The sequence below is a fragment of the Cavia porcellus genome, unplaced genomic scaffold (genome assembly GCF_034190915.1).
Source record: "Cavia porcellus strain 051 isolate PalLab524CR breed Dunkin Hartley unplaced genomic scaffold, mCavPor4.1 scaffold_38, whole genome shotgun sequence".
In the NCBI taxonomy this organism is placed as follows: Eukaryota; Metazoa; Chordata; class Mammalia; order Rodentia; family Caviidae; genus Cavia; species Cavia porcellus.
The window spans coordinates 8,872,077-8,899,393 of record NW_026947521.1 but is presented as its reverse complement, the minus strand read 5'-3'; the positions used below and the strand labels follow the sequence as shown (position 1 = coordinate 8,899,393).

The 27,317-nt window shown below is 40.0% G+C and overlaps 3 protein-coding genes across 3 annotated transcripts in view; 1 reads left to right on the top strand and 2 right to left on the bottom strand.

The window, feature by feature from the left end:
- The first annotated feature begins 1,013 nt into the window (after window positions 1–1,013).
- On the top strand, window positions 1,014–3,714 carry LOC134474770 (basic proline-rich protein-like). Its single transcript, XM_063243418.1, has 2 exons — window positions 1,014–1,584; window positions 2,459–3,714. Exon 1 carries the CDS (start codon window positions 1,014–1,016, stop codon window positions 1,566–1,568), a length of 555 nt encoding a protein of 184 aa, XP_063099488.1. The 3' UTR covers window positions 1,569–1,584; window positions 2,459–3,714.
- LOC106026164 (intermembrane lipid transfer protein VPS13C-like) lies at window positions 2,283–26,271 on the bottom strand. Its single transcript, XM_063243579.1, has 18 exons — window positions 26,118–26,271; window positions 24,414–24,493; window positions 22,976–23,035; window positions 18,917–19,076; window positions 18,007–18,123; window positions 16,691–16,794; window positions 16,318–16,485; window positions 15,529–15,833; window positions 13,680–13,827; window positions 12,903–13,011; window positions 10,526–10,659; window positions 8,907–9,063; window positions 6,929–7,008; window positions 6,399–6,458; window positions 5,642–5,801; window positions 3,969–4,082; window positions 3,011–3,114; window positions 2,283–2,635 (listed from the first exon to the last, which is right to left on the bottom strand). The coding sequence occupies exons 7-18, from the start codon at window positions 16,471–16,473 to the stop codon at window positions 2,555–2,557; spliced, it is 1,608 nt and encodes a 535-aa protein (XP_063099649.1). The 5' UTR covers window positions 16,474–16,485; window positions 16,691–16,794; window positions 18,007–18,123; window positions 18,917–19,076; window positions 22,976–23,035; window positions 24,414–24,493; window positions 26,118–26,271; the 3' UTR covers window positions 2,283–2,554.
- Window positions 26,117–27,317, bottom strand: part of LOC106027030 (intermembrane lipid transfer protein VPS13C-like) — a 74,566-nt gene continuing 73,365 nt past the window's right edge. Inside the window, exon 26 of the mRNA XM_063243578.1 lies at window positions 26,117–26,271. The gene's annotated coding sequence lies outside the window, so the exon portion shown is untranslated. The remainder of the gene's footprint in view (window positions 26,272–27,317) is intronic.

The following is a 27,317-nucleotide window of genomic DNA, read 5'->3' as shown; positions in this document are numbered from 1 at the left end:
CTGCCCTGAGCTACATCCCTAGCCCCAGATTATTTTATTTTTTAAATCTGTGATGACTCCATGTTTGCAAAATGATCACCTTCATTGTGAGGAGGAGGTGTGTGCATAACTCAAAAATAATTCTTTTTTTCTGTCCTACCCCTCTCCTCCCACCCCTTGCAACTCTTGGTCTTCTTTCCAGTCACAAACGCTGTTTCCTTTTTTTCCTTTCTTTATTCTTTCCATCCCTTACTCATTTGAGAAAGATCCAAAAGACAAAAGGAAACAAAAATCATCCTAATTTCTCTACTTCCGGTTACCTTTTATTTTGCTTTTTATCCTTTGGGTTTTTCATAGAAGAGAAGCCATGTCCTATTGAAGCGTATGAGCCTGGTTTACTTCCCTTAATCTGGGGACCTCAAAGTGCATCTATTTTCCTGCAAATTCCTCAAGTTTATCCTTGTGCCAAGATTCCATCTTGCCCCAAAAGGAATGGCCATCATCAAAAAATCAAATAATAGGGGCTGGGGATTTAGCTCAGCGGCATAAGCGCCTGCCTTGCAAGGAGGCAGTCGTGAGTTCGATCCCTGGTACCGATAAAAAAGAAAAAAAATCAAATAATAACAAATGCGGGACAGGCTGCGGAGGTGGGGTGGGGCGCTTATTTTAAATCAAGAGAGATCCATAGCTGCCCATTCACACCACACCCCCTTCTCAGGGTGCAACCCTAAGTCCTCTCAAAGCCTTCAGGGACCGATTCCCTCCACCGAGTCCCCTCCTGTTCTGGGCCCACCCGGCCATGCCTAGATGCCCAGGCCTCACCCCGGCTCAAAGCCCCACTCCACCAGGCTCCCCGGAAACCGTCGTTTCTCCGCACCTCGCGGCTGCCAATTTGGCCAGCTTAGCTCATCAGGGACCCTAGCTGGCACTCAGGCGCCTCTCCTGTTGGGTCCGGGCTTGGGGTGGGGAGGTGACAGTAAATGGAGCAGACAGTGACAGGGCAAGGGGTCAGCGGGACTAGCCCCAGGCTGGGGATGAAGGCGGCCTGGAAGTCGGGGCGTCGCGACCCCCAGATGGGTACGGGAGCCTGTGCCAGGCGAGTGAACGGACCCGCAGCTCCTGCGCTCACGAGTGCGGCGGGACTCCGCATGCACACGCGGGGCGGCAGATGCGCGCCAGGGCTGCGGGGCTCCCGCACTGGTCAGGAGGGTCCCTACAGCCACACTGTCCCAAGCGCACCACTCCCGAACGCCGCCACGCGGAGCGCGTGGAACCCCCAGCCGGCGCTTCTTGACCCCCATGGCCCCGCCCCCGCGTCCCGCTTCCCGTCCAATCAGAAGGCGCGACCCTCCGAGACTCCGCCCTTGACCGACTCACCGCTGGCCAATGAGCGGCCGCGCCCGGCGCCCAGTGCGCGCAGCCCGCGCGGAGCCCGCTCAGAGCGAGAAAAGCGAACCCAACCCGTCGGGGCCGCCGCTCCGGACCCGCCAGCGCCGCGGCCGCCGCCTCCTCCCCCCGGTCGGGTGTACTGTCCCAACCCGAAAGTCCAGTTCTGCGGCCCGGCAGCGGCGAGCGAGCGGGCGCGATGACACAGGAGTACGACAAGTGAGTGAGGCGCCGGCCCGGCCGCGCGGCGCCGCGATCGGCCCGTGCGGCCGCTATGCGCGCCCGGGGCCCGGGCAGCCTCGCCGGCTACCGCCGCCGCCCGGCGGGGCCCGCAGCTCACGGTCGCCCGGCGCGCGTGGCTGGCATCCCGCGCCGCGGGAGCCGCGACCCGGGCGACGGCCACGGGCGAAGGGGACTCGCGGGGCCCTGGTATCGTCCGCCACGCTCGGCCGGTCCGGGGCCGAGGACGCCGCCGGCATCGCCAGGCTTCCCGTCCTGTTTGAAAGATCAGGAGTAGCAAGAGGAGGCTGGAGTTGGGGCGATGGGTTAGGACGGACCGCGCGGGAGCGCGCCCCGGGAGCTCGCGACTGCACAAAGTATTTTGTTTGGCAGAGGGAAGGGGATGTAAGACCAGGGAAGCCAGGCCCGGGAGCTGGGCTCTGCGCGCTTGGCAACCTGTAGGTAGCTATGAAACTGCCTCAAAATTTTTTTTCTGGTGCTGGGAATTGAGCCAGGACCTTTGCACTGAGCTACATCCTTGGCCTTTTTTGTCCTCCTTGTTCTCCTTCTCCTTATTTTATTATTTATTATTTGGAGATTGCTCAGCCAGCCTCAACCTCCCAAAGTACTGGCGGGAGGGACCAGAAAAACACTTATTTTTTTAAAAAAAGAAATTCACGCCCAGCCAATCAAGGCTGTTTTAGATCAGTAAATTCAAGGCAGATAGCTTTATGAAGTGTTTCCAAAGGATCCTTTTAGGTGTGCAATTTTTCTGGATGAGGCTGGATATCCTGTGTGGAGTCATCTCCAAGGCATTTAGTTTTGGGTGTAGAATATGCAGTTCAATTAATTCTTCGCTTGAACTCTGTTTCAGACCCCTGAGTACCCAGGAGCCTTCAGGACTTGACCATAGCTGGAGGGCTGTGAAGAAGCCAGGACTCAGGACAACTGCTTCTGTGTTTGTCTTGCCTTATAGCTCAGATAAGGCAAAATTTTCCAAAGCTAACGTCATCTGGAACCGGAAGACTTCCTCTCCCAAGATGGAGACAGCCTGAAAGGATGAGATCATTGGCTTTGGCACCGGAGAGTTGCAGGCCCTTCTCTGTATCACAAAGTTCCTCATTAGAGAAAGTGACCCCCGATTCAGCCTTAAACATTATTAGTTAACCCAACTTATTTGACAATAACTTTTTTCGTATCGTTATAAAAAACCCTTTACTACAGGCAGTATCAGTCCATCATTGCACTTTCAGAGGTAACCAGAAGGCTTAGTGTGCACATGACAGGAAAGCAGGTGGTTACCATCTATATCCCCACCCTTAGAGAAGGCCTCATGTGACAGACTAGTAAATGCATTGGACAACAACAAAAAAGCATCTCAAATACAAAACACAGAAGACATTTCAGTTGAGAAATCAATTTTTACCTTTTTGTGAATGGACTTCAAATCAACATTTGTTACTATGATATTCTGAAGTCTGGCAAACATATCAGTCTGTTTTGGCTTCACAGAAACAGAGGCGTCCATTCCTAGGGAAGGCAAGACTTTCACAAAGGATTCATTCAATCCAGATGAGTCAAGTGAGCAGTGCTGTGTTCAGTAACACACTACTAACATACAGAGTCAACACAAGCTATTATTAGACATACTGGTATTGTTATACCAGTATTCACGTATGAGGTATGTAAGACAGGTTACACCTTTAAGTACTTCATGCATCTTACATAAAAGTTGTGAGTTTAAAACCAAATAAACAAAACACCTAGCCAGACCTGGAGGTGGAGGCCTATAATCCCAGTACTCCGGAAAGCTGTCAGGAGGATCCCAAATTCAAGCCCAGCCAGGGCAACTGAGCAACTTCAGAAGAAATTAAGTTCTCCTGGCTCAAAATTACAAAAAGTTTAAAAACTAGAGTGAGAGTATAGCTCAGTGGAAAGCCTCTGGATTCAATCCCACAAAGGAAAGACAGGAAAGAAGGAAAAGAGGAGGAGAGGAGGAAGGGTAATGTGCTGCTTCATTCTTCTTTCAAACCGACAACATCAAAAGGTCACAAGTGTCTTTCAGAAACTCCTTTGCCTATGCTACATACGGGGAAAAGGCAAAATAAATAAACTATTTTTTAAAAATTCTGTGATGTCTCAATTATCAGATTATTCTAAAAATACAAGTACAGAAACAAATTAAGGCCTCAGATATAATCTGAAATTTTTAAAATACACATGGAATGTCTCAAGTCAGAAAAGAATTATAACAAATTTACTACAAACATCTCCAAATATACCTTTAACCTTCAGTGTAAGGAAACAATGTTTGACTCATAAGAAATTCACCCCTACAAGCTCACTTTTGCTGGATGTTTATATAACAAAATAGAATTACTCACCATGTATTTTAACATCAGCTATAGAACACTTCTGATCACAGACAACATTAATAGCATCTAATTCAGCTGTAACCTTTAAATTGAACATATCCTCTTTAGAAATGGTGCCAGATACTAAAAAGTAATAGAAAATTTGTGATTGGCAAAGTGTAAAGATGATAGAACACACAAAATAATTTCAAATTCAATAAAATAAAATTGTACTAGGAGGAGCCAAAAAGCTCTCCATTAAGATAAAATGTGACTTTGAGTCAATTTTCAAAAACCAACCCAAAATAGCAGTTTCCCTTCAAATTAAGAGTAAACACAACTACTGTTAACATCTTGATTGTGTTATTCATGACATGAAAATTTCACTGATTTTCCTTCCAGAATAAAATAAAATACTTTAAATTAGAATTCTATTCTATTCGTCTAAAAGTTTGATTTAAAAACCTGTCATATACTAAAACAGTAACTAATACAGAACTAAAATATGTTGACTAGTTAACACAGTTCATTTTATTTACTATGGCACTTATTATACATGTTATTTAACTATGGAAGCAATCCAATTTTACTACAGTATATGCAATGGCTCTATAAAGAATTGTAAAATAAATTCAGAATGGATAAGATATAAAGGACTACAGTTCTTTTAAAGTTCTTTCCTATAAAACTGCAAAACCATCAGGATATGTATTAGTAATTAATCCCCATTACATGATGATAAGCTGGTTTTTTCCCTAATACCAAATGTGGCAACATCAAACCATGAAGACCAATCATACAGCAAAACCACAAGACTGTTTCTATGAATTAAAATTGCTTGTAGGTTATTGTAATTTTAAATGTTTATTTTTCATGTATTCAACTATTTTTCTATGTATTCTATTTATATGTTATAACAGAAGAATCCAAGGCTATTACCTCTAGATACTGTACTGCTGTTGCAAGCAAATTAACAATAAAATGGGTAAAACGCTTTTACTCTAGAACAATTCGCTATCTTCCAAGGTTAAAAAAAAATCAGATCCTTGTATCAGATGTAATGGTAATAACAGTTTTATTCTAAAGATCCCAGTAATACCAATTGGTCTATTCTAATTGAATTACTGTATGTTACAAGTTCATATCATACAATGTGAAAAACCAAAATGATGCTTGCTCTACAAACCAATACACATTCTCTATTGACTGTAGATACTTCAGAGCTAACATTTCACAGCTCAAGGTATCTGCATAGCAAACATGTCCCCAGATCTATTTAGAAACAGAATGAGTCCATCTTCTCTGTGAGATTCCTTCAGTGCGCACAAGGCTTGAAGCCTACTCAGCACTAGACAGGACTGGACGCAATACAATTTTGTAACTATGCGTGACTGCATTCGAACTTTAACTTCTTCCTTTCTCATTTCTATTGCACTGAAGAATGCAAAGAGATGTCAATGCAAAAAAGATGCTATCTAGCCAGTAAAATAAAAAAAAACACACACCATCAAACAACATTTACTTAAAACATTTCAATAAACTGATGTACAATCCTATAAGGAAAAATTTTGAGTTCTTTCAAAACTAATTTAAACTGTCAAATCAGGTATAGTAACATCAAGATAGTAAGTATCTTCTTAGCTTAAAATACATTACAGTATTATATGAGAGAAAGCATTTGACCATTACTCAAAAATTAATACCAGCTTTGATGGCAATACTTCTGGACTCCCCTACAAGTGGTTTTAGCTCAGATTCCTTCCTAGAAGACGACTCAGAGGATGGAACAGCCGATGACAAAAAATCCATAAGGGAAAGTAAAGCTTCTAAATGAAGTAATATGTCTAAGGATGAAAATGAAACCTAAGAAAACAGAGAGGCAGACTAAGACATAGTAACATTTGTGTTAAGTTTCAACACACACAACTAGCACAAGAGCAGTTCAATTAAAGAAAGGCCCTTAAAAAAATGAATTACTACCAGCATCAGTTCTTAGAAACACTATTATGTTAATTGTAATCAGTCAGGAAACCAATACTCATCCCACTCCTGTGTGCAAACATAATTCTATTGTCCACAGGGTTTGAATTTTAAGAAAATGTATAGGAAGTATCCCAACACTGACCCATTTGCACAAAGGGAATGTGAACAACATCCTTAATCCTAATGCCAACACACAATGCTAACATTTAATGCTGAATCAGTATCAGGCCAAATAACTATGGACAGCATTTCCTTGAGAATACATTATTTGTTGTATAAGTAAAGAGCAATTTACATCTGAGAAACAAGCAATCTCTTTATAAATCAAATTAACTTTATAAAAAGTGTATTTTAATTCTATATGCACTGGCTTTATCGACAAAATTAATCTATTTTTATTTTCACAATATTCTAATGTTAGCTCAACCTTACAACTCAAAATGGCTATGAAGCTACATTTAATCATTACCAGCTTACCTTTAGTCTCTGTTTGGTATTGTCATGAACAGTTTTAAATTCCGGTCCATCACTGTCTGCCTACAAACAGTGGGTAATTAAACCAATGGATTACAAACACTAAAATTCCATGTACTGAATAAACATCCATTTTTTTACTTATTAAAGTATGCTATTAAAACACTATAAAACACATTTCTTATAGGTAAAGAACATGATTTACACCACATCTCCCATCCTACAGATGAAAAGAACTACTCTGGAGGAAATACTAATGGACAAATCTGAACTGCAGGGGAAATGCTTGTGTACTGGATGATAATACACTCTGCTTCAGAACACAGCACAGCTTTTCTGTTCCACTTGTCCAAACCACTTGTCTGGTTTCCCTAGGGAAACCAGAAAGTTAACGGGTGTGTGCAGATGCTTTCAAATTCATCGCAGTCAACCCAAGGATAAAGCACACTTTCAAAGGAGAAAAACTGGAGCACTAAACATGAAGGGAACAGACATAACTTAGCATATTCAGGAGTTAGACAGAAAGCTGGTACCTTGGTCAAGGCCATCTTCAGGAGCGGCTCCTTAGTCACGCAAGAGGAGCGCACGATGTGCAGAGGGCCTCCTTCTGCGTCTGGGGGCAAGAGACAGGCTGGTCAGCACTGCAAATGCCTCACACTTCTTACACAGCATGAACAGCCAGTTACATTAAGGTATGTTCATCAACACTAAGAATTTTACACTAAATATGAATTACACTGCTAAATTTTAGTGTAAATTTTACACTAAATATGAAATCATGCTTCAAGAAGCCTGGCTTTGAAAAGAGAGAAAAATCCCTAAAAACAACAAACCCAGTACCAGTCAATTATATAACCTGTGAGATGTGAAAAAATGTTCAGCATCACTGATCATTCAGAGATGCAAATGAAAACATCACTGAGATTTCACCACACCCCGGAAAGAATGGCCAGGATCAAGAAATCAACCAATAACAAATGCTGGAGGGGCTGTGGGAAAAAAGGAACCCTTCTTCACATTGGTGGGAATGTAAACTGGTGCAACCACTGGGAAATCAGTGTAGATTCCTCAAAAATCTAGGATTGGAGGGCTCACAGTCTAGCTATTCCCAACTGGGTATCTTCCCAAAAAAATTAAGAGCATCATACCACAGTGATACATGTGCACTCATGTTTATAGCAGCACAGTTTATAATAGCCAGATCTTGGAAAAAACCTTTAATACCCAGTGATTGAGGAATGGATAAAAACAAATGTAGTGTTTTTATGCAATGGAGCACTACTCAATCATAAAGAAGGACAAACTGGAGACTTTTATAGGTAAATGGATACAACTTGAGACCATACTCATTAGTAAAATAAATAAGACACACATGTGTAAACATCATATTGTCTCATTAGCATGAAAAGCTGAAAGAAACAACATATATATGTGTATATATATATATTTATATATAAAAACAGTCAAGATAATTTAAAAATTATGTAACATTTGGTACTACTACTATTACTCATTTGAGCAAATCACATATTATATGCTATAAAGAACAAAACTATAAAATACATAAAAGCAGGGATTATTCTCAATATGAGCTTGTTTTATTTTGAGACAGGGCCTGGCTAGGTAGTGCGGGCTGGCCTTGAACTCCCAGAGCTTCTCCTGCCTTGGCCGCTTAAGTGCTGGGGTCACAGGCATGCACTACCACGCACGGCACAAGCTTGTTTTCCTAAAGCTCTTCCACAGAGTTCTTATAAACCTTAAATGTCACCAGAAACTTTTAAAAGTTGTCTCATATCACATTGTTCCTTTTCTACGAGAAATCCAGCATAAAGATGAAGACAGCTTAGGAAGAGGAAAGGGACAAGTGTGGGGGACAGGTGAGGGAGGGAAGGGAAAGGGGATGAAGATGTGTGGTGTAAGGTGTCAACTCCACACAAGGGAAGGGAACTTTACACACTACGCACATGTACTAGCACACTAAAACTAAGAAAGAGAAAATGAATTTAGGAGATCCAAGAAACTCACAAAACAACAATTTAGTTTTTACTTGAGGGGAAAAGAGACTTCTGGATTATGTTAAATTTTTCCTTCCATAAACTTCTGTATTGCTGAAATTTCCTTTTTCATAAGCATATAGTGATATACATGAGAAGAAATTTTAAAATACATGTAATTTTGAAATGAATAGCAACAAATAAACTAACTCAACTTTCCCAAGTAAGTCCCTGCATGTACCCAGGTCCTGGTCTCCTGATGGATCAGCTCTCGTGGCACAGTTACAACGAAACAGTGCCTTTCCTAAGTACTGAAGTATCACACACAGTGACAAGTGGCTCCTTTTCCAGAAATACTCTACTCTACACTACCTGAGTATGTATGTGTAACTAGGTAAGATGGTAGGTTTTAAACCGTCACATGCCTTCGCATCAATACATTTAACCTGAATGATTATGGTGACACATGCGGGGTGGCGATCCAGAAGACCACCTGCCTACTGCATAACTCACTGACCAGTGAAATCCAGGCACTGCATGCTGACTTGCTGGAGATAAGCTTCAGCGGTCACGGCATAAGCTTGAACTCTAGCTTCCACTCCAAGCTGCAGGACACTGAGCTCGTGCACTGGCCTCCCACTCTTTTCTGCCTTTTTCATCAGCATCACCATAACCTGTAGGAATGCACCAGTATTACCACCCACGATTTCACTGCTGCACAAGAATTTAATAAGGACACTGATACAACACTGAGAGTCACACAATGTAAAAACGTCCACCTTCTTTGGTGACTGGAGGCGGCATCATTTACCCGAGGCGACACCTATGCTTGTTCAGACTGAAGCACTGCCACTTTTTTCTAGTGGTTTTCTCCACCCTGACCACTGTCCTCAGGGAAGGGAACTACCATAGTATCTACAGCAAATCATATTACAAAGGACTGACAGGTTTTCCATCTACTTATGTTAATTACACACTTGTCAAAAAATTGACTCCGATCAGTCTTTTAATTATCAAGCTTAAAAATCTTCAGTAACTAAGCTAAGCATGGTGGCACACGCTTGTAATCCCAGCACTCGGGAGGCTGAGACAAGAGAATCATATAGCAACTTTGAGACCAGCCTGGGCTACAAAGTAAGCTCAAGGCCAGACTGAACTGCAGAGGCAGACCCTTTCTCAAAAACACAAACAAATAAAGCTTATGTAACTGATATTACACAGAAAACATACTGGAGATTTAACAATCCAGAATCTAGTTGCGAAGTGACCACAGAGCCCATTCATTCATCTTTAGCTCAGAGGAAGAGCATGACATTTAGAGAACTACGCAACAACCAGGTATTTTGGGAAAGGTCCGTGGTTCCCTGTACGCTCTATGCTTTCTCACAACTTCATGCCCACTCCAGTCCATCCTGCCCCCCCCCTTTCTTAATCTCCTTTTCTCAGGTTATTTACTGCTGCTCTTTTAAAAGCTCAACTCAAAGTTACACTTCCTGCAGGAAAACTCAGTTTAATACACTTGCGGACCCTCTCGGTTTGCTCAGATGCACCTTCCCTACCACCAGTGCCACAACCTTAACAGAACCCTAACTGAGCACATCTTTAAGGGGGAACAAACACTTCCGAGCTCAAGGTCTAGGCATCTAAATATCTAGCACGTGCAATGAATACGTGCTGAGTGTGTGCGTGAGGGAGAGGAAAAGCTACCTGACCTTTCCTCAACAATCTGTAAATGGAAGTACACTGACCGAGTACCATTCTGCATGAGTACTATAACACTTAGTGTACATTTACTGGTTTTATTCTCGTTAGAATTTCTAACATTTGTAAAGGATTTTGCATCACTAGTTCCCTGTCTTGTTATGCTTAGATAATAAAAAACGCAAAGCAAGGCACATTCTGGCTGTCTCATAATCATTAAAAGGAAGTTATAGAAAATCCTACAGCTTTCTCTATGTAATCTTGTATCCCCCAAACATAACTCATCCTTAAACTCTCAAATTTTAAACATCATTACATGTAAATAGCCTACCTAAGATTTTTTCACCCATATTAATTACCAGAAGCTTATTTTAATGCAGGTAATTCTACAAATCCATTAACTTACCTCTCTACAAAAACATGAAAATCACCTACCTCTTTAATTTCAAAATTCAGCAGTACATTAACAATGTTTACAGATCTAATTTCTTCTCTTTCAGCTCTTGAAGCATCTTTCGAAGCTTGTAACCTCTGTGATGTAGAAATTTCAGGGGCATCTTTGATTTCACCTACAGATGTTTAAAAGAAATTCATTCACTTCTATGCACACATTTCTTACACACTCAGGAGGACATGGAGAAGTGCTCAGGACCTAATAATCCATAAATCAATAACCCTTCTGGCCCTCAGAAAACCCACAGTTTAGTACAAGAGACATATACATTTAAACTAAAAACAAAAGACTAGGCATGGTGGCACATACCTATAATCCTGGCACTCTGGGAGGCTGAGGCAGAAGAAAGGCAAGTTCAAGCCCAGCATGGGACTATTAACAACTCAGCAAAACTATGTCTCAAAAAAATAAATAAAATACTAAAAAAGGCTGGGGATGCATCACTTTGAGTTCAGTCCTCAGGAAGGGTGGATAGACAGACACACAGACACGCATGCACACCCACACACACAGTCTGCCCACTAGCCAGCCAGGCAGCCATACCTACTCACATGGAGTGGACAAAGGTTAACAGACTCTAAGGTGCACAGATGACACCAAACAAGGCACAGCCTGGTTCCAGCGCGGGGAAGAAAGGCCTGAGGGCGGAGGCATCCTCCAAGCAGAGCTGAAGACATGCTCCCGAAGAGTGGCTCCCTACAGCTTCACATAAAACCCGGGGAGATACGAGACCCTCCACGGTGGGACCGGTCGGAGCACAGTGACCTCTGGGCAGATGGGGGCACTATCTAGGCCTCGCGAGCCATGCTGCACCTCACTCACAGGGATGACACAGGAGCACACACTATAAAAACTCTGCCTCGCACACAAGATGTGTTCATGGATGTTACAATACAGTCAGAAAAACCCTGAAATCCTATGTTTCACTTTAAAAAGGGGCAAAACGTTTTAAATCTGGTACCATCTGGTGTTATAAAGGCACGCAAAAGCTACCCAGTAGGAGTACAAACCTAATACAAGTTCTTTAGTGAGCAATCAGCAAGATCTGCCAAATGATTACATCAATTTGTTAGATTTTTATGTTACTAATAAATTTAAATTAATAAAGATTGCACAGGCCTTAACTGGTATTTTCTCATGACACACAAGTGCAAATTCAGTGCAACGTGATACAAATGAAACTTTGGAAGCGTGAAATTTCTGTCAGGAGAGACTTGCTAAATAAATTATGGCACGTACTTCCACAGGCTCTAATACCAGGCCGCCATTAAACAGAATGAAAGCAGCAGGCATGCTGGCAAAGGCCTGTAATCTCAGCACTCTGGGAGGCGCTGTAAATCAAACTCAGCCTGGGCAGCTCAGCAACACAACAAGACCCTACCTCGAAATCTAGGAAAGGGCTGGGAATGTAGCGCTGTGTACAGCCCTAGTACTTGTGCCCTTCGGTGCCATGAAAAAAAGACAAAAATGAAGACAGCCTATAGGGAGCATATAAACAGATATAAAAAGCACACACAAAAGATACTGATAATTTAGGAAAAACATAGCAAGGTTCACAAACACAGGTGCTAATTTGAAAAACACTGAAGATTATATCAATATGTGTGTGTGCATAACACATTATTTATATACATAAGTGTGTGTGTGTGCATGTATATACAGCAGCATGGAAAGTATGTAGTGGTTAAGCCAAAAAGGCCGTATCTGATCATTTAAATTTGCTTACATATTTATTGCAGCATGTTCTGGGATCTTCGGAAGGAGTGATAATTTATCAACTATTTTAATTCTTACAGACATCTGACTACTAAGCCTAATTTAAAAATCATATGGAATGTGCTACCACAGCTTAGTGGCAACTTAATTGCAAATTTAATAATTATTCCAGGACTTCATAATACCTGCTTGCTTAACTAATAAGAGTCAAGCATCTTTAACCATGATGTGTTATTTGCTGTTTTTGCTTTTATTTTTAAGACAGGGTCTGTGTAGTTCACACTAGCCTTGAACTCACCACGTAGCACAGGCTGGAACTCAGGACAACTCTCCTGCCTCAGGCTCCTAAATGCTGGGCCATCAGCAGGCAGCAACGTGTCCAGTTAACACATTTCCACTGGGTGGCACTTTGTTTATTTGCTGGTAATACAAATCCAAATCATGAATGTGTACCTGCTTACCTCACGTGTCCTGTCTGTGCTGGGCTGCAGGTGCAGCACAGGGGTAGTATGTGCACCTTAACTCCTAGACTCTGGATTCAAATCCCAACCCACCATACAGAGAAGAGAACGATGTCTTCTTATTGTCTATCAAACTGCAAAATAACTGTGAAATGTTAGCCACCTACTGTGCATCTCTTACCTGTCTCTGGTACTCTTGGTTTCACTTTATCTAACTCTTCAGGAGTTTCACCAAGATTTTCCAACAGTATTCTAAACAAAACATTAAGATCTTCTTGATTTAGACAAACCTGTGAAATATTAGGTTCAAAAGGTAGATATATTTCATTTAAAATGCAGCAGTTTATTACAGAACATTCTCAGAAACAAAGCATGAAGCACAGAATAACCCTACCTTACCAAAAATATATACAATCACTACGCACGTGTTTCACTATTTCATGTTAACATTTTATTTTCAAAGATAGTAACATAGGTCAACATTCACTCCACTGACTTAATTTATATTATTTTTTACTGAAAGGTATAATTAGAGAGTTGATTTTTTTAAAAGACATTCTGCAAATACATCCAATTTTGTTTGTCTGTTTGTTTAAACTGAGTGAAACAAAATGGCTGTTTTCAGTTACCAGGCACTTCTCCCAATGCTATAATTATCTTAGAGGTACTACTTAGATGACCTTAAAAATTAAGTGATATATGATATACAGCAGACATGAAACCAGGAAAATTTGTGCAGATTTCCTTCCATATGTACAGAAAATGTAAAAGTTAAATATTACTTATTTAGAGATTTTTATTGAAAGGGGTAATACCTTTTTGAACTGTATCTTACTGAAATTCTTACATCATTCAGTAAAATACTCTACTTTTCAGGGAGTTCTATATTAAGAAAGTCTTCAGAATGTAAGACTTCAATGACCAAGGGTTTTTTTTTTTTTTGCACTTGTGCACTTACATTCATTGTATCAAGATGTCCTTTAATTTCCACAACAGGTACCTTATGATACCAATTTGCAGCAAGATTTCGATTTACAAAAAACTCAAAGTTAATTGTGTGCAACAGCTGAATATCAGGCTGGGAGGTGCCTGGTTGGATCACTGTCCTAAAGAAAAACAGAAACATCAGATGTGGACATGTATGAGGGAAACACAACAAGAGCCTCTGCTCTTAAAACAGCAAAGGCAAGTGGTCATTTGCCTTTTTAAAATACTGATTTGAAGCAGTGTTACTTGAATTTTTCACTTCAAAACCAAGTTATAATTAATTGATAATCCACTATCAGGGACAAATTACACTGTACACTGTACACTATTAAGAAAACATTTTTCTTTTAAAAAGAAATTTACACCGTTGAAGATGTGCAAGAAATCATCAAACTGTTTCTTGAGGACTAGCAGAGTTAAAATCACCAAACAGAGGTATTCAAACATACTGCTACAGTGGACCAGGAATGTTTCCACAAGATCAGAATGGAGAGGACAAATGACTGCTGCCTAGAGATGTCACGACTGTCCTTGGTGGTAGTGCAAGGCACGATGTGTGGGCGTGGAGATGCTGCTGTGAGCAAGCCTACTGTACAGCCAATCACACAGAATCACAGCACATCAGACCACACAGAGTACAAAGTCTTGATCATAAACTACTGTCACTGGCTTATGGATTTATTATACTTTTATTACGTTAGACTATATTTTATTTACCAAACAAATGTAACTACAACAGCTTGCTCCGTCACACTGACAACAGCCTCATCATCTCTTGCTGACTGTGGATCCGGATTACAAAAGACCACATCAAAATAACTGACCTACACCAGCAAGGCTCATCCAAGGAGCACTGTGACGTTCACACAATGATGAAATCGCCCACAACTCGTTTCTCAGAAGGCAGCCTCACTGCTAAGTGATGTGTGACTGTGCGTTTTTTGGTATGGAGACCAAAAAAGACAACAGTAACAGAAACATTCTCAAATCACATGTCTCACAAATTTACTCTCCAACAGTATTTTCTGCAACTGTCTTATGAGTATTACTTTTTAAAATATGGATAGTTAAATCACCTTGGATGGAATAGGTCCTGAGTTTTAATTTTTTGTGTGTCTTCATGTCTCACACAGTGTGAGCACTGAGGGTATTACTTAGAGAGCATTCAGGCCAAAAATGCTTCGGCTTAATCAAAACCCATGAGGAATCACTCAAAAAAAGAGTTGTTTCATGGAACAGCCAGATTATACCTCTCAAAACCAGCATCATTGTAAGAGACAGAAAAAGGTGCAAGAACCATTCTAGAGAAAGCATTTATCAGGACAGAAGTTCTTCTCAGTAAGAATGGAAACAGTTATGTGTGATTCTGGAAGGGGAAGGGAAATTACTACAAACAACATCACTGCAACAAGTGATATGACCTTAATGCAGACTGCACGTTAGGTGATATTACGGTGATACTATATTTTCAGAATCTCATAAATACATTGTAGTTAACATCAAGAGAATGAATTTTCTTGTTTATAGGACACACATGGTGAAATATTTAGGGGCAAAAGGTCAAGATGTCTATTATTAAATGATTCAGCAAAAATGTTTTACATTGTAAAGATGCTGTAAGTAAATGACAGCAAATGTATAACAGACTGGTGAATGTAGATGAAACATTTATGTGTACAGTCTTTATTTTTCCAGTTTTAAAAAGGAAAAAACACTGATTCTGTGAAACAGCAACCTGTTGAGTATGAACTTGAATGATCATGAAATATCATAGAAAAAGTGAACCTAATACTTAAGCCCGGAAACACTGGAGAACACACCTGGACAGCTTCAGGTCCGTGAGCTGCACATCCATTCTATCGATCACAGGAGGATTTACAGACCCTTCCCCAGACACAAGACTGAACTGGTTCTGAACTCTGATCAAACCAAGGTCCACCACAACAGCGTTGCTAGAGACAGAAGACTGTGGGATGACAATAACGGGTGCTTTCAAATTAATGCTGACAGAGAAGCGCAAACTCCGCTGGGCAAGGTCTTTCACACTGGTGGCGGCCTTTTCTGCAGCCTGCGTGGTGGCTGCGCTCAGGGCCTCTTTGGCTGTCTGGAAATTGTTCAGGAAGTTCTGTAGACACAAAGGAAGTACGGAGAAATTGAAACAGAAAGCAGGCTCTCAAGAGGGACACCACCTTTTGTCTCCATGATGCTGACACCTTTTAGGACAGGTAACTTTCTGTAAAGCCCGCTGTGACCATGTTAGATGGGAGCAACTACTAACTCATCCAAGGTCACGAGCTGCCTGGCTTACACAGGGGTTACACAGGGTTACACAGCTAAGGAAAAGGAAGGACGGAAATCCATTCTCATGATTTCTGCATGGAAGAATGCGGCTTCAATACTTACTCTAACAAAAGTAACTTCAATTCAACACAAAAATCATTAAATCACTCAGATTTTAACTGTTAAGACAATTTACTTGAACCTTCATACATAACTACCACATCTAATCAAACAATATCACCTACAATGCAAGATTTGGAACACTTGCAATCATAACTATCAGCATTGTTTCCTCAGCTGAAAAACTCATATGAAAATAGCGATTTTACCAAAAGGGACACAAGGAAATTATGAAGATAGACAATCTGAATGCAGCCAACATTCAGCGACACCACGCCATCCACTTTGGACATGTCAGTGTATGAATCCCCTTCAGTCGCATCTGGGTACAAATCCAAGTTAAAACGAAAAACTTCATTTCCCATTATTGACACAGCCTGAAAAACAGAAATGTGAACATATTCTTTCTACCAAAGTAATGACAAAGTAAATTACCACTTAGAATATGGTTTATATTTATAATCTTTATAAAAAAAACAAACATTTTCATGAAGTATACTTAATTTCAAATTCATTACTTTAAAATTGGATTTTATATGCAATCACCAAAAAAATAGTAATCATTTATTTAGTCCAACTTACTTTTTTATGAACTGTCTTAGGATCAACGTCTGTAACAATAATATTTTCCAGTCTGGCAAAAAGTGACTGCTTCCTTGACTGAAGAGAAAGAGAAGAGTCGAGGCCTGAAAAAAAAATTAATATAACTTCTATAGATCTAGAACGAATAAGATATTTATTTCTATTGTATGGTGCAATTTTTAAAAATTTAGCAACATCTCAATTCCCAACTGATCAACAAGCTATAATATTAGATATTTTATACTTTTATAAACATTCAACTTCTAAGTTAATAAACATTAATTACCTGAATTTTCAATCCTCTGACAAAAGTACATGAGAGATGATCTCGGGATTTAGTATATCCCTTATATCTTAAACCCAGGTATCTACATGGAGACTATGGAAGTGTCACAAATCCAGTTCATTCTAGTTGATGTACTACCAGATTAGAAAGGACAAAAAGAAATCCCTACCTTTCAGGTTCTTAAATTCTTAAAGGATTTCATGAAACAGACTGAGCATATCTTTACCTTCAGCAAGTGACAATACATTCTTATAACTATTAAGACCAGAGACAGAGCGAGATGCATTTCAGCAGCTTTCTCTGTAGATACTGATGGCTCACAGGCTTTCTCTCATTGAAGGGCTGCTGTGCAGAAAGCACAAATGCACAGAGCAGTACTAACCTCCATTCCATCACTACATACAGACAGATAACTACACCCATGATGAATAAGGCTGGTGAAGAGCAGGATGTTCGCAGACTGCGTGTGCAAGCCGGACTGCCACTCCTGCCACCCGTCAGCATTTCTGCGCGGACATGCACTCTTCCACCCTACACAAGCCTGGGCCAGGCCCACAGCACCAGCGCACGCCATGAAGGAGCGGCGACGCCCTTGAACAACTGTGCCCCAAGAAAAAAGCACCCGATTCAACAGTATCCTGCTGGCTCTACCCCTGCCGAAGGCCTCGTTCGTGTATTCTTTAACATTGAAAGGGAATAAATGAAAGAAGAAAAAAAAGCTCATCTTTTAATAAATTTTAACACTGTATTTTTTGTTCTGTTTTGTTTGGTGATGCATGGAATTGAACCCAGTGCCACCAACAGGCCACATTCGCAGCCTTTTTCATTTCGTATTTTTTTGAGATGAGGTCTTGTCTAAGTCACTAAGTTACCTAGGCTGGGCTTGAACTCTAGCTCCTCCTGCCTCAGTTTTCTCAAGTATGTTACCTTCTATCTATTTGGGGTTTTTTGGATCCATGACCCAAACTCAGGACCTCATGCTTGCCAGGCAGGCATTAGGCCACTGGGCTATATCCCCAGAACCTGTTACCTTATATCCTGATTTCAGCAATACTGCTCTTCTCATTGCAAATGGTGACACAGAAAGCATTTAACTTGGCAAACAGTCTGAAGCCAATAACATCACTGTCTTTAGAGGATACAATCACTAAAAAGAAAATAAGAGTTATTTCACAATACAATTCAGATAATATAAATTCTATTCAAGACTTTTCTATATTAACTGAACCACAATTCTGTTAAACAGAAATATACACATACACAAGTTAAATTACAAACTTAATTTCAAATACTTCTTTTGCCTTACAAAACTAGGCTTTTTAGTAGATGTTCCTTTTGCAATTTAAAAAGAGTCAGTCCCCGACTTATGAACAAATTCTATTCCAGATTTGTTCGTAAGCGAACAAAATGCATCTTATAGTTCAGTCTGAATGTCAGTAAGTTGGTGACGTTCTGTAAAACAAAGTAAATAAGCACAATAAAATTCTGAATAGCTAAACAATGCACCTACAGCCACATAGTTTAAGTAGGAAGGTCAGACTCTGAACTGAGCACTTTCCTTTCTGAAATCTGGGCTCTTGGCTTGTAACACCTATCTGGAAGCTGGCCCTGTCCCTGGGTCAGGATGGCCTCCAAGGCCTCGAGGAGAGTTCTGGTCTCAAGAGCCACTGAAGGGAGGAGAGCACACTACAAATAGAGGTAGCCTCACATGCTGCCCCAAGACAACCCCACACTACAGAAATGAGAACAACAACTTTTTTAAAACAATAGTATTATCTATATTTGCCTCGTGTATCAGATGTTGGTATCTGATTTAGTGCAATAAAAGGGAAACCAGGAAACAGCATTTGAATTATTGAATTAGCTGACACCTTAGATTGCTCACTGAGCTCTAGAGTTCTAAGACTGCTGATGATAAGAAACACACAAGTCTTTCCCACCTTTCTGCAGAGAGGAATTTGTTTGCTTCTCAGTGGAGATCTGCACCCCTGGTGGGCCGCCCATGCTCTGCCCATCGGAGGGAAGGATGGTTGTCAGGTAGTTAATAGAAGAGAGAAGAGCTTGGGTTTGCAGCAACAAGTTCAAAGAGGAAAAGGCCACCTAAAAAGTTTTAAAACAAAGTTACTTTTCACTGGCAAATGCCAAGCTGCTCTATGCACAAGGGGCCTGACAGGCAGCCAGGCTTGCATCACGGCTTCGCAGCTTCCATCACTGGGAAGACAGCAGTGAGGGAAGTCATGACCCTCAAGGCAGGGGTGCAGAGAGAGCAAATTAGATGTTCTCGCTCAGTGCTCCACGCAGATTAGGGCACAGGTCCCTAATCACTCCATTTCCCAAGCAGCTGCCCAGGGAGCCTATATTCTGCTGCACGTGGCCACCTGTATTCCCAACATGCATCTTTGTACATTTCCCATTCACTACTCATCATGATCATATAACAAGTTTAAGTCAGAACCTGAAACTCCACAAGCACTACATACTACTAAATCCACAGAGGATTCCAAATGTGGCATCTGTGAGATTAACAATTGGAAGAGTTCTGTTACTAAATCATTAAAACTACAAAAATGGTCCTGTCATAAACACAGAGGAAAGTAAATGTCATAAAAGTACTACACTTTTAGAAAAATGACTCCAGAAAGCTAAGACAACAACACAAATTGCCTCAAAGAAAGTGGTTTTCTAACAGCAAGTTAAAACCAAAAGCTCCTTATAGAAAAGAATCTTTCGTTTTCTCATTTCTGCATGGAAAGAAATGTACACAAACAGTATGCTTATAATTCCAGCACTCAGAGAGACTGAGGAAGAAGGAATACAAGGCCAGACGCTGTCTCAAAATAAAAAATATAACAACAGAAAAACACATGCACACATCAAAGAGGAATGTTCACCTATTAAACCAGACCCTCTCAACCCTCTTTTTTGGTGCAACCCACAAGCACCAGCTGCCACTTCTTTAGGAGCACTTACCTCCCTCCCTGTGTCCTACACACTTTCTCAGCCCTGTATTACTTGAAGCTTACAATCCTCTCAGCTGTTTATAGATCACTGTTCCCTTATCTAAAGCATTCCCTTCTTTAGAAATAACACTGCAAGGGCTGGGGATTTAGCTCAGCGGCATAAATGTCTGCCTTGCAAGTGTACAGTCGGGATCCCAGCAGTTGGGTGGCTGAGGCAGGAGGATCGTTGCAAGTCCGAGACCAGCCTAGGCTACAAAGTAAGCTCAAGGCCAGCCTGAACTGCAGAGAGAGACCCTGACTCAAAAAAAAAAAATTATAATATGACACAGCCAGCCAAAGTAACAGGGTTAATTTTTCTCCATTTAGTATGATATTGGCTGCTGGTTTGTCACAGATGCTTCAAGAATAAGACAAGGATGTCTACTATCACCACTCCTACTCAATATAGCTCTGGAGACATTATACAGAGTAATTAGACAAGCGAGAGAAATAAAAGGAATAAGGATAGGAAAAGAAGTTGTTAAACTATCATTTTCAAATGACATGACATTCTACATAGAAGACCCCAAAAACTATACCAAAAGACTACTACACTTCATCAGATTCGGCAGTGTGCCTGGATACAAAGTCAACACTCAAAAATCAATAGCATTCCTGTACACAAACAACAAACTCACTGACAGAGAAATTATGGAAATAATACCCTTCACCCAAAATATGAAATATTTAGGAATTAAGCTAACAAAGGATATGAAGGATCTATATATTAAAAACTACAATACTCTGAAAAAGGAGACCTAACATGGTATCAGAAAATAGGAAGCCATCCCTTCTTCTTGGATAGAAGGAATCAACACTGTGAAAATGGCCATACTTCCAAAACTATTATATGGATTTAATGCAATTCCTATCAAAATACCATTAGCATACTTCACAGATCTAGAGAAAACATCCGTAAAATTCATTTGGAAACAGAAGAGACCTAGAATAGCAAAGGCAATCCTGGGCAACAAAGGCAAGACAGAGTGCATCACAATTCCTGACTTAAATTATACTATAAAGCTACTGTGATAAAAATCAGCATAGTAGTGGCAAAAAAACAGACCTTAAGATCAATGGAATGGATCAGAAGATGCAGACAGAAATACAATGACACTCAGCTACCTTATTTTTGACAAAGGGGGCAAACGTTCACTGGAACATGTTCACTGCCTCTTTACTAAGCAGTGCTAGAAAAACTGGCTTTCCACATGCCAGAGACTAAAATTAGATCCGTGTCTATTACTGTGCACTAAAGTAAAGTCAAAATGGATTAAAGATCCAAATACTAAAACAGAAACACTAAATCTACTGGAAGATAAGGTAAATAGAAATCTTGAAGACACAAGGTAGGCAAAGAATTCATGAACAAAAATGCAAACTGCATAGAAGTACTTCAAAGAATCAGCAACTGGGATTCTTATCTTATTAAAAAGTTTTTACACTTCAAAAGAAATCACAGAGTGAAAAGAAAACCCATAGAGAAAAAATTTTAGCCTCCTGTCCCTCAGACAAAGGACTTACTAGAACATATAAAGAGCTGAAAATATCAGGCCCCTCAAATTCAAACACTTAATTCAAAAATAGGCATCTGTGATGAGCATGCCCTTCTCAGATGTTGAAATACAAATGGCAAATAAATACACAAAGAAATCTTCAACATCACTGGTCATTCTAGAGATGCAAATTAAAACAACATTGAGATTACACTTCACTCCACAAAGAATGGCTGCTACCAAGAAATCAACCAATAACAAATGTCGGTAGGGAAAAAGGAACCCTTCTCCATTGTTGGTGGGAGTGTAGACCAATGCAGCCACAGTGAAGATCAGTGTAGAGATTACTCAAAAAACTAGGACTGGAGGGCTCATTCAATCTAGCTATTCCTCGACTGGGTAATTTTGCAGTTTCCAGAAGAACTGAAAACATCATGTCAAAGTGGTAAATGTGCACCAATGTTTACAGCAGCACAATTTATAATTGCATTAATCTGGGAAACAACCTAAGTGTCCATTAACTGAGGAATGGATAAAAAAGATGTGGTATTTTTATAAAATGGTGTGCCACTCAGCTATAAAGAAGGACAAACTTGAGGTTTTTGTAAGTAAATGGATGCAACTTGAGACCAAACTCATAAGTGAAATAAATCAGACTCACATGTGTTAAGTATTGTACTGTCTCTCTTATGTAAAACATTGAAAGGGGGTCAGGGATTTAGCTCAGTGGTGTAAGTGGCTGCTTGGCAAGTGCAAGTTCATGAGTTCGATCCCTGATACCAAAAAACAAAAACAAAAAAAACCACTGAAAGAGTAAGAAAGATCCAAAATATACAATAGATACTGAGGAAAGTGATAGGAAAAGAATCTGCTCAAAAGGAAAGAACAACTGGAATAGGTGAAAGGAGAAAACAAAGAGGGGAAAGACTATATGTACATAGACTCTTTTTTTTTTTTTTTTTTTTTTTTTTTTTTGTCTTTTTTGAAGCAGGATCTCACTATGCAGTTCAGGCTGGCATTGAGCTCACTTTGTAGCCCAGGCTGGTCTCAAACTCACAGCGATCCTCCTGCCTCAGCCTCCCAAGTGCTGGGATTACAGGCATGAGCCACCACGCCCAGCTATGTACATATACTCTTTATACACACTCAATAGATAACTATACTACTAAACTATTAGTTTGTCCAAAAAAAGTTTGCTCTTTCATTTTTATGCCTATATCTTGTAACATGAATGTCACTTTGAAGGGAACAATATACAATACATAACCACTGTTAACCTATTACTTTGTTTTGAAATTTTATATCATCATTATTCTTTGGCTTTTAAAATTTAAAAAAAGTAACAGCTTTACTAAAAATCCGAGTATTTACAAGGTTAATTTATAACTCTTATTGGTTCTTGATTATATCATCAAGTTACACAGATCCTATCCCCCCAAAAATACTAAAGATTTCCATTAATAATTATTTTCAATAGGATATATGCTTTAATAGAATTTCTTACCTTAAATGTCTGTTCAGTTTTTTCAAAAGTGGTTTGAAAACTAGGTCCACTCTTATCAGCCTAAATAAAAAATGAACAAAGGAATTAAGACCAAAGTAATTAATCTACTGTAAAGTCATGCATTTTACTGACTGTAACATGCTGTGTGTTCTCCTCTGGGAGCCCGGGAGAACAATTACTCACTTCAGGGAACCTACAGCAGGGTGTGAGAATGATACACCTTGGGAGGTAGAAGGTGCAAAGGTCATCTAGGTCATCTAGTACATTGGACACCTAATGCTGAAATCCCTTGTCCACTTCTCTGGTAAGTCTGTTTACATCTCCAATAAAAGAAACCTCATCTTAGAAATCCAATCATCAGGGTGCTCTGATTTAATGAGGTCTTTGTACTGCTTCAATCTCCCAGCCTTATTATTCACTGTATTTCTGATCCCTGAAACAAACAGTGTAACTCCAAACACAAAAGATGACCTCCCAGGGCCAGGGATTTAGCTCAGTGGCTTAACTGCCTGCCTTGCAAGAAAGCAATCGTGAGTTCGATCCCTGGTACCAATAAAAAAAAAAAAACGAAAAAAACAAAACAAACAAACAAACAAAATGACCTCCTGTGAGTTTTCTGCCATCGCTTGTCTGCTTGTCTGCTCCCACAATGCTTTTGTTTTGCTTTATTATATTCATATTACACTGCTATATAATAATCATATTGTCAACCAATCAACACATTTTAATTATTTATTTTTGTAGCTCTCCCTTCTAGTTTATAATTTGCCTGCAAAACATAATGTTTGTCATCTGTGTCTCTAAGCACCTGGTAGTGTAATCCATTTAGAAACACATATAGACATTCAATAAATAATAAGTGATTAAAACAAACCTATTAAATCTTAAATGAACCTAATTTTATCAATTACTTCAGCACTTTCCTGGTGCATTTCTTGGTCTCTTTCCAGGCCTGGGAGTTCTCTGCAGCACCTGATCCAATGTGTTTTTTTCTTTGAATGTGGCTTAGCCAAACTGTCACCTACTATACAGACAAGTGTGGACATATAATTATGCCCCTAAAGAGAGAAACAGTGCCTCCTTCCACCCAGGCTTCTGCATTTGAGAATAAGAGGTCAGCAGCCTTCTAATAGCTCTTCACTTAGTGAAAGAAAAACAAGGTGTTTAAGTGCAAAAAGAAACAGTTAAAAACTAACCTACCACCCAGAATGATTAGTAACACACTGTCCTGTCCACTTCCCAGGGGCACAGTCCAGACTAGTGCTGGCAAATCAAAGACAAAAGATGCTAATGTAGAAGTTGTTCTTTCCTAAACAAAAATCTCAGTATTCAGGTTTAATTGCACTTAATTGGCATTCTGCCATAAAGAAGTGGGTTTTGGGGTTCAGTCTGAGCTCTCATGTCTCCACAGGTTCTCCAGCACTGCCATGGTCCTTACCTTAATATACTCTACTTTTAAAAGATCGGACCCAGGTTTGTCAGAAGAGCTAATCAAGTGAAGGGGCTTTTTTCTTGATCCTACAGAAAAAAAAAAAAACCATTTTCAAACAAGTTGCTTCTAGAACTTGCTAGACACTTCTTTATAAAAGCTGCTAATTAAGCTTCAAAAGAAAACCTGTGCATATTTTCATGGTTATTAAATACTAAAACCATCACTCTTGGAGAAATAAGCCACTCCAAGTTCTTGCCTTAGGCATCTAATTTACTTTAAAACATGTATTTATTTTCAGTTGAATTCACATCTGTTCAAAACTAATCAAAGCTTCTTTAGATATTTTTAAGGCCACATGTTCATTAGTAAGGCAGCAGAACAGACTACAGGTGCCAGCATCAAGAAATATCAATTCCAGCTCACCTCTATCCTTCCTGACTTAAACTACAGACATATTTTTCAACAATGTAACGAACAAGTTGGATGGGATTCTGTTGTGTCTAAAATTCTATGAAAGAACTTTATAGAGAGAGAACTTTGTGTAGACTGGGAGAAGAGAATTTCAAGAGAAGCAAACTGCAATGCTTCCTGGAAAGTTTAAACACAAGCAGCCTCCACCCCTGCACCTGGGCCAGGAGCAGCTCGAACGCAGGCCCTGGGAAGGGAGCAGCCGCCCACCGCCCACCTGACCACTGGACTTCTACTCCTGCTTCCCCACCGCACAGGGCATCTTTCTCCCGAGTCCTAGTCCTCCATGACAACAAAACAGCCTAGAAAATTTATCATCTACATTTCCCTCTTTCTTTCTGTAAATTCTTTCTTTCTGTACAAAAAAATAGTAACGTAAAATATTTCTTTTCTAAATTGAGGCTGATTTCAGTTACAAATACTCTCAAATTATAAAACCCAGGCCTCTATATTTGACTGAAGCACTAAAGAATTTTAATTATCATACATTTTATTCCTTCATGCCTCAAATATCTGAGGTCACAAGATAAATACTGAGATGAAGAAAGTTGTCGAGCTTCTAAGAGAGTGAACTTCGTATTCTCCCATTTTTATTTTTAACTGGAGCTTATGACATGTGACCACTACTGCACAGAAAGCCTGGGACCTGCCAGGCACAGCTGTTGTAATCCCAGCCCTCAGGAAGCAGTGTTGGAGGATCACCATGAGTTTGAGGTCAGCTGGGGCTAAATTAGCAAAATTCAAGACCAGTTGCCTTACATAGTAAGACCCTGTCTCAGAAAGAAAAAACAAAGGGGACCCTCAACATTGTAGGATCAGAGACAAACTCTCCAGTCTTCTAGCCATAAATACCTGACATGAAGGAAGCTACTGAATTCTTCTCTGACCCTTTTTTTCTGTCCCTGTGTTTGCTAAGGAGAGTTACACAAAGGCAGAGGTAACAAATCAGAGTAGCTGAGAACAGCAACCCCAGACTGCTAGCCTGCCGGACTGCCAAGATTTCATTCATGGCTCTGCTACTCCTTGTTAGACCAAGGGTAAATTTTATAAGAAATCTATACCTTAGTTACATAAAACTACCAACAGTAACACTATGTTATTATAAGATTTAAATGAATTGTTATTTGTAAAGTGTTTTGAACAATGTTTACTCTTGTTTATAATAGATACTATCATAGAAATAAAAGTGTTTTAGATGCTTAAAAGTGCTACTTTTATCACTTCCATTTTTAGGAATATTACCTTGAATTTCCTGGTAATCCAAGCTGATCTTCTTTAAATAAGACACCACAGTTAGGTCGAAAGTTCTCACTGTGGCCTCTGTTCCTAACTGAGTAACATTAAATACTAGAATTGTATCTTCTTCTTTCTGTTGTTTAGTAAATTCCAAAATTACCTAAAAGAATTAGCATAGCCAAGTGAAAAGTTGACAAAAGTTTAAGTCATAGTTCAAATAAAAAACAAAGTCTTTCTCCATACACATCACCATGAATACAGTTAAAACTTTGCTCAGACCCCTTTCCCACCATAAAGTTATTTAATGTTATAAATTATCATTATCAAGAGTATAAATTCCTGTATAAAAGATTATGGTGAAATTTAACATCTTTTGTTGACTTTTTTAAGTTTAGAAAAATTTAGAATTTATGAAGTCTTCCTTAATATTTTCTCAAACTAAAATCACATTTGGTGATAACAGAAGCTATTCAAGTAAAAATTTATGACAAGAAAGTCAGGCAGCGGGCATATGCCTGTAATCCCAGCACTCAGGAGGCTGAGGCAAGAGGATTGCCAATAGCTCAAGGCCAGCCTGCACCACAGAGCAAGACCATGTCTACAAAATAAAAACAAGAGAAAAAGTTATGACGAGAGTGCTTGTTATCATATTACTTAAGTTAATTGTGGAATGGCAGCTGATACATTTAGATAATAAAAAGCAAAGCATGGTATCTTTTAAAAGATATAAGTTCCCTCTATTTATTTATTTATTTATTTATTTATTTATTTATTTTCCCCCAAAATTCTTTAATACACTCTCCAAAAGACAGAGGTCTGTGCTGCTTCCTCCTGAACCTGGATAGCCTGTGAATGCCTCAATCAATAGAGCGCAGAGGACTCTGGTAACACAAAGGGCCTGGGAAAGCTGACAATCACCATGGGAACCTGGAGAGTCAAGCCCAGATAGCAGCCAGCCCTCAGCCTCCGCCAGCCTCCGCCAGCCTCCAAGGGAACCAAAGGACCTGCACCCCAAGGCTTCCAGTGACTGAAGCCCCAGGTAACACCTGATCAAAGACAACAGGCAAACCCAGAGTAGTCCAGCTGGGCTTTTTGGTACTCCTAACCCACAATGCATGAGCAAACAAAAATAGCTGTCTTAAGCAGCTAAGCGTGAGGGTAACTTGATAAACAGCAATGGTAGCCAGTAAAATAGAAAAACTATGG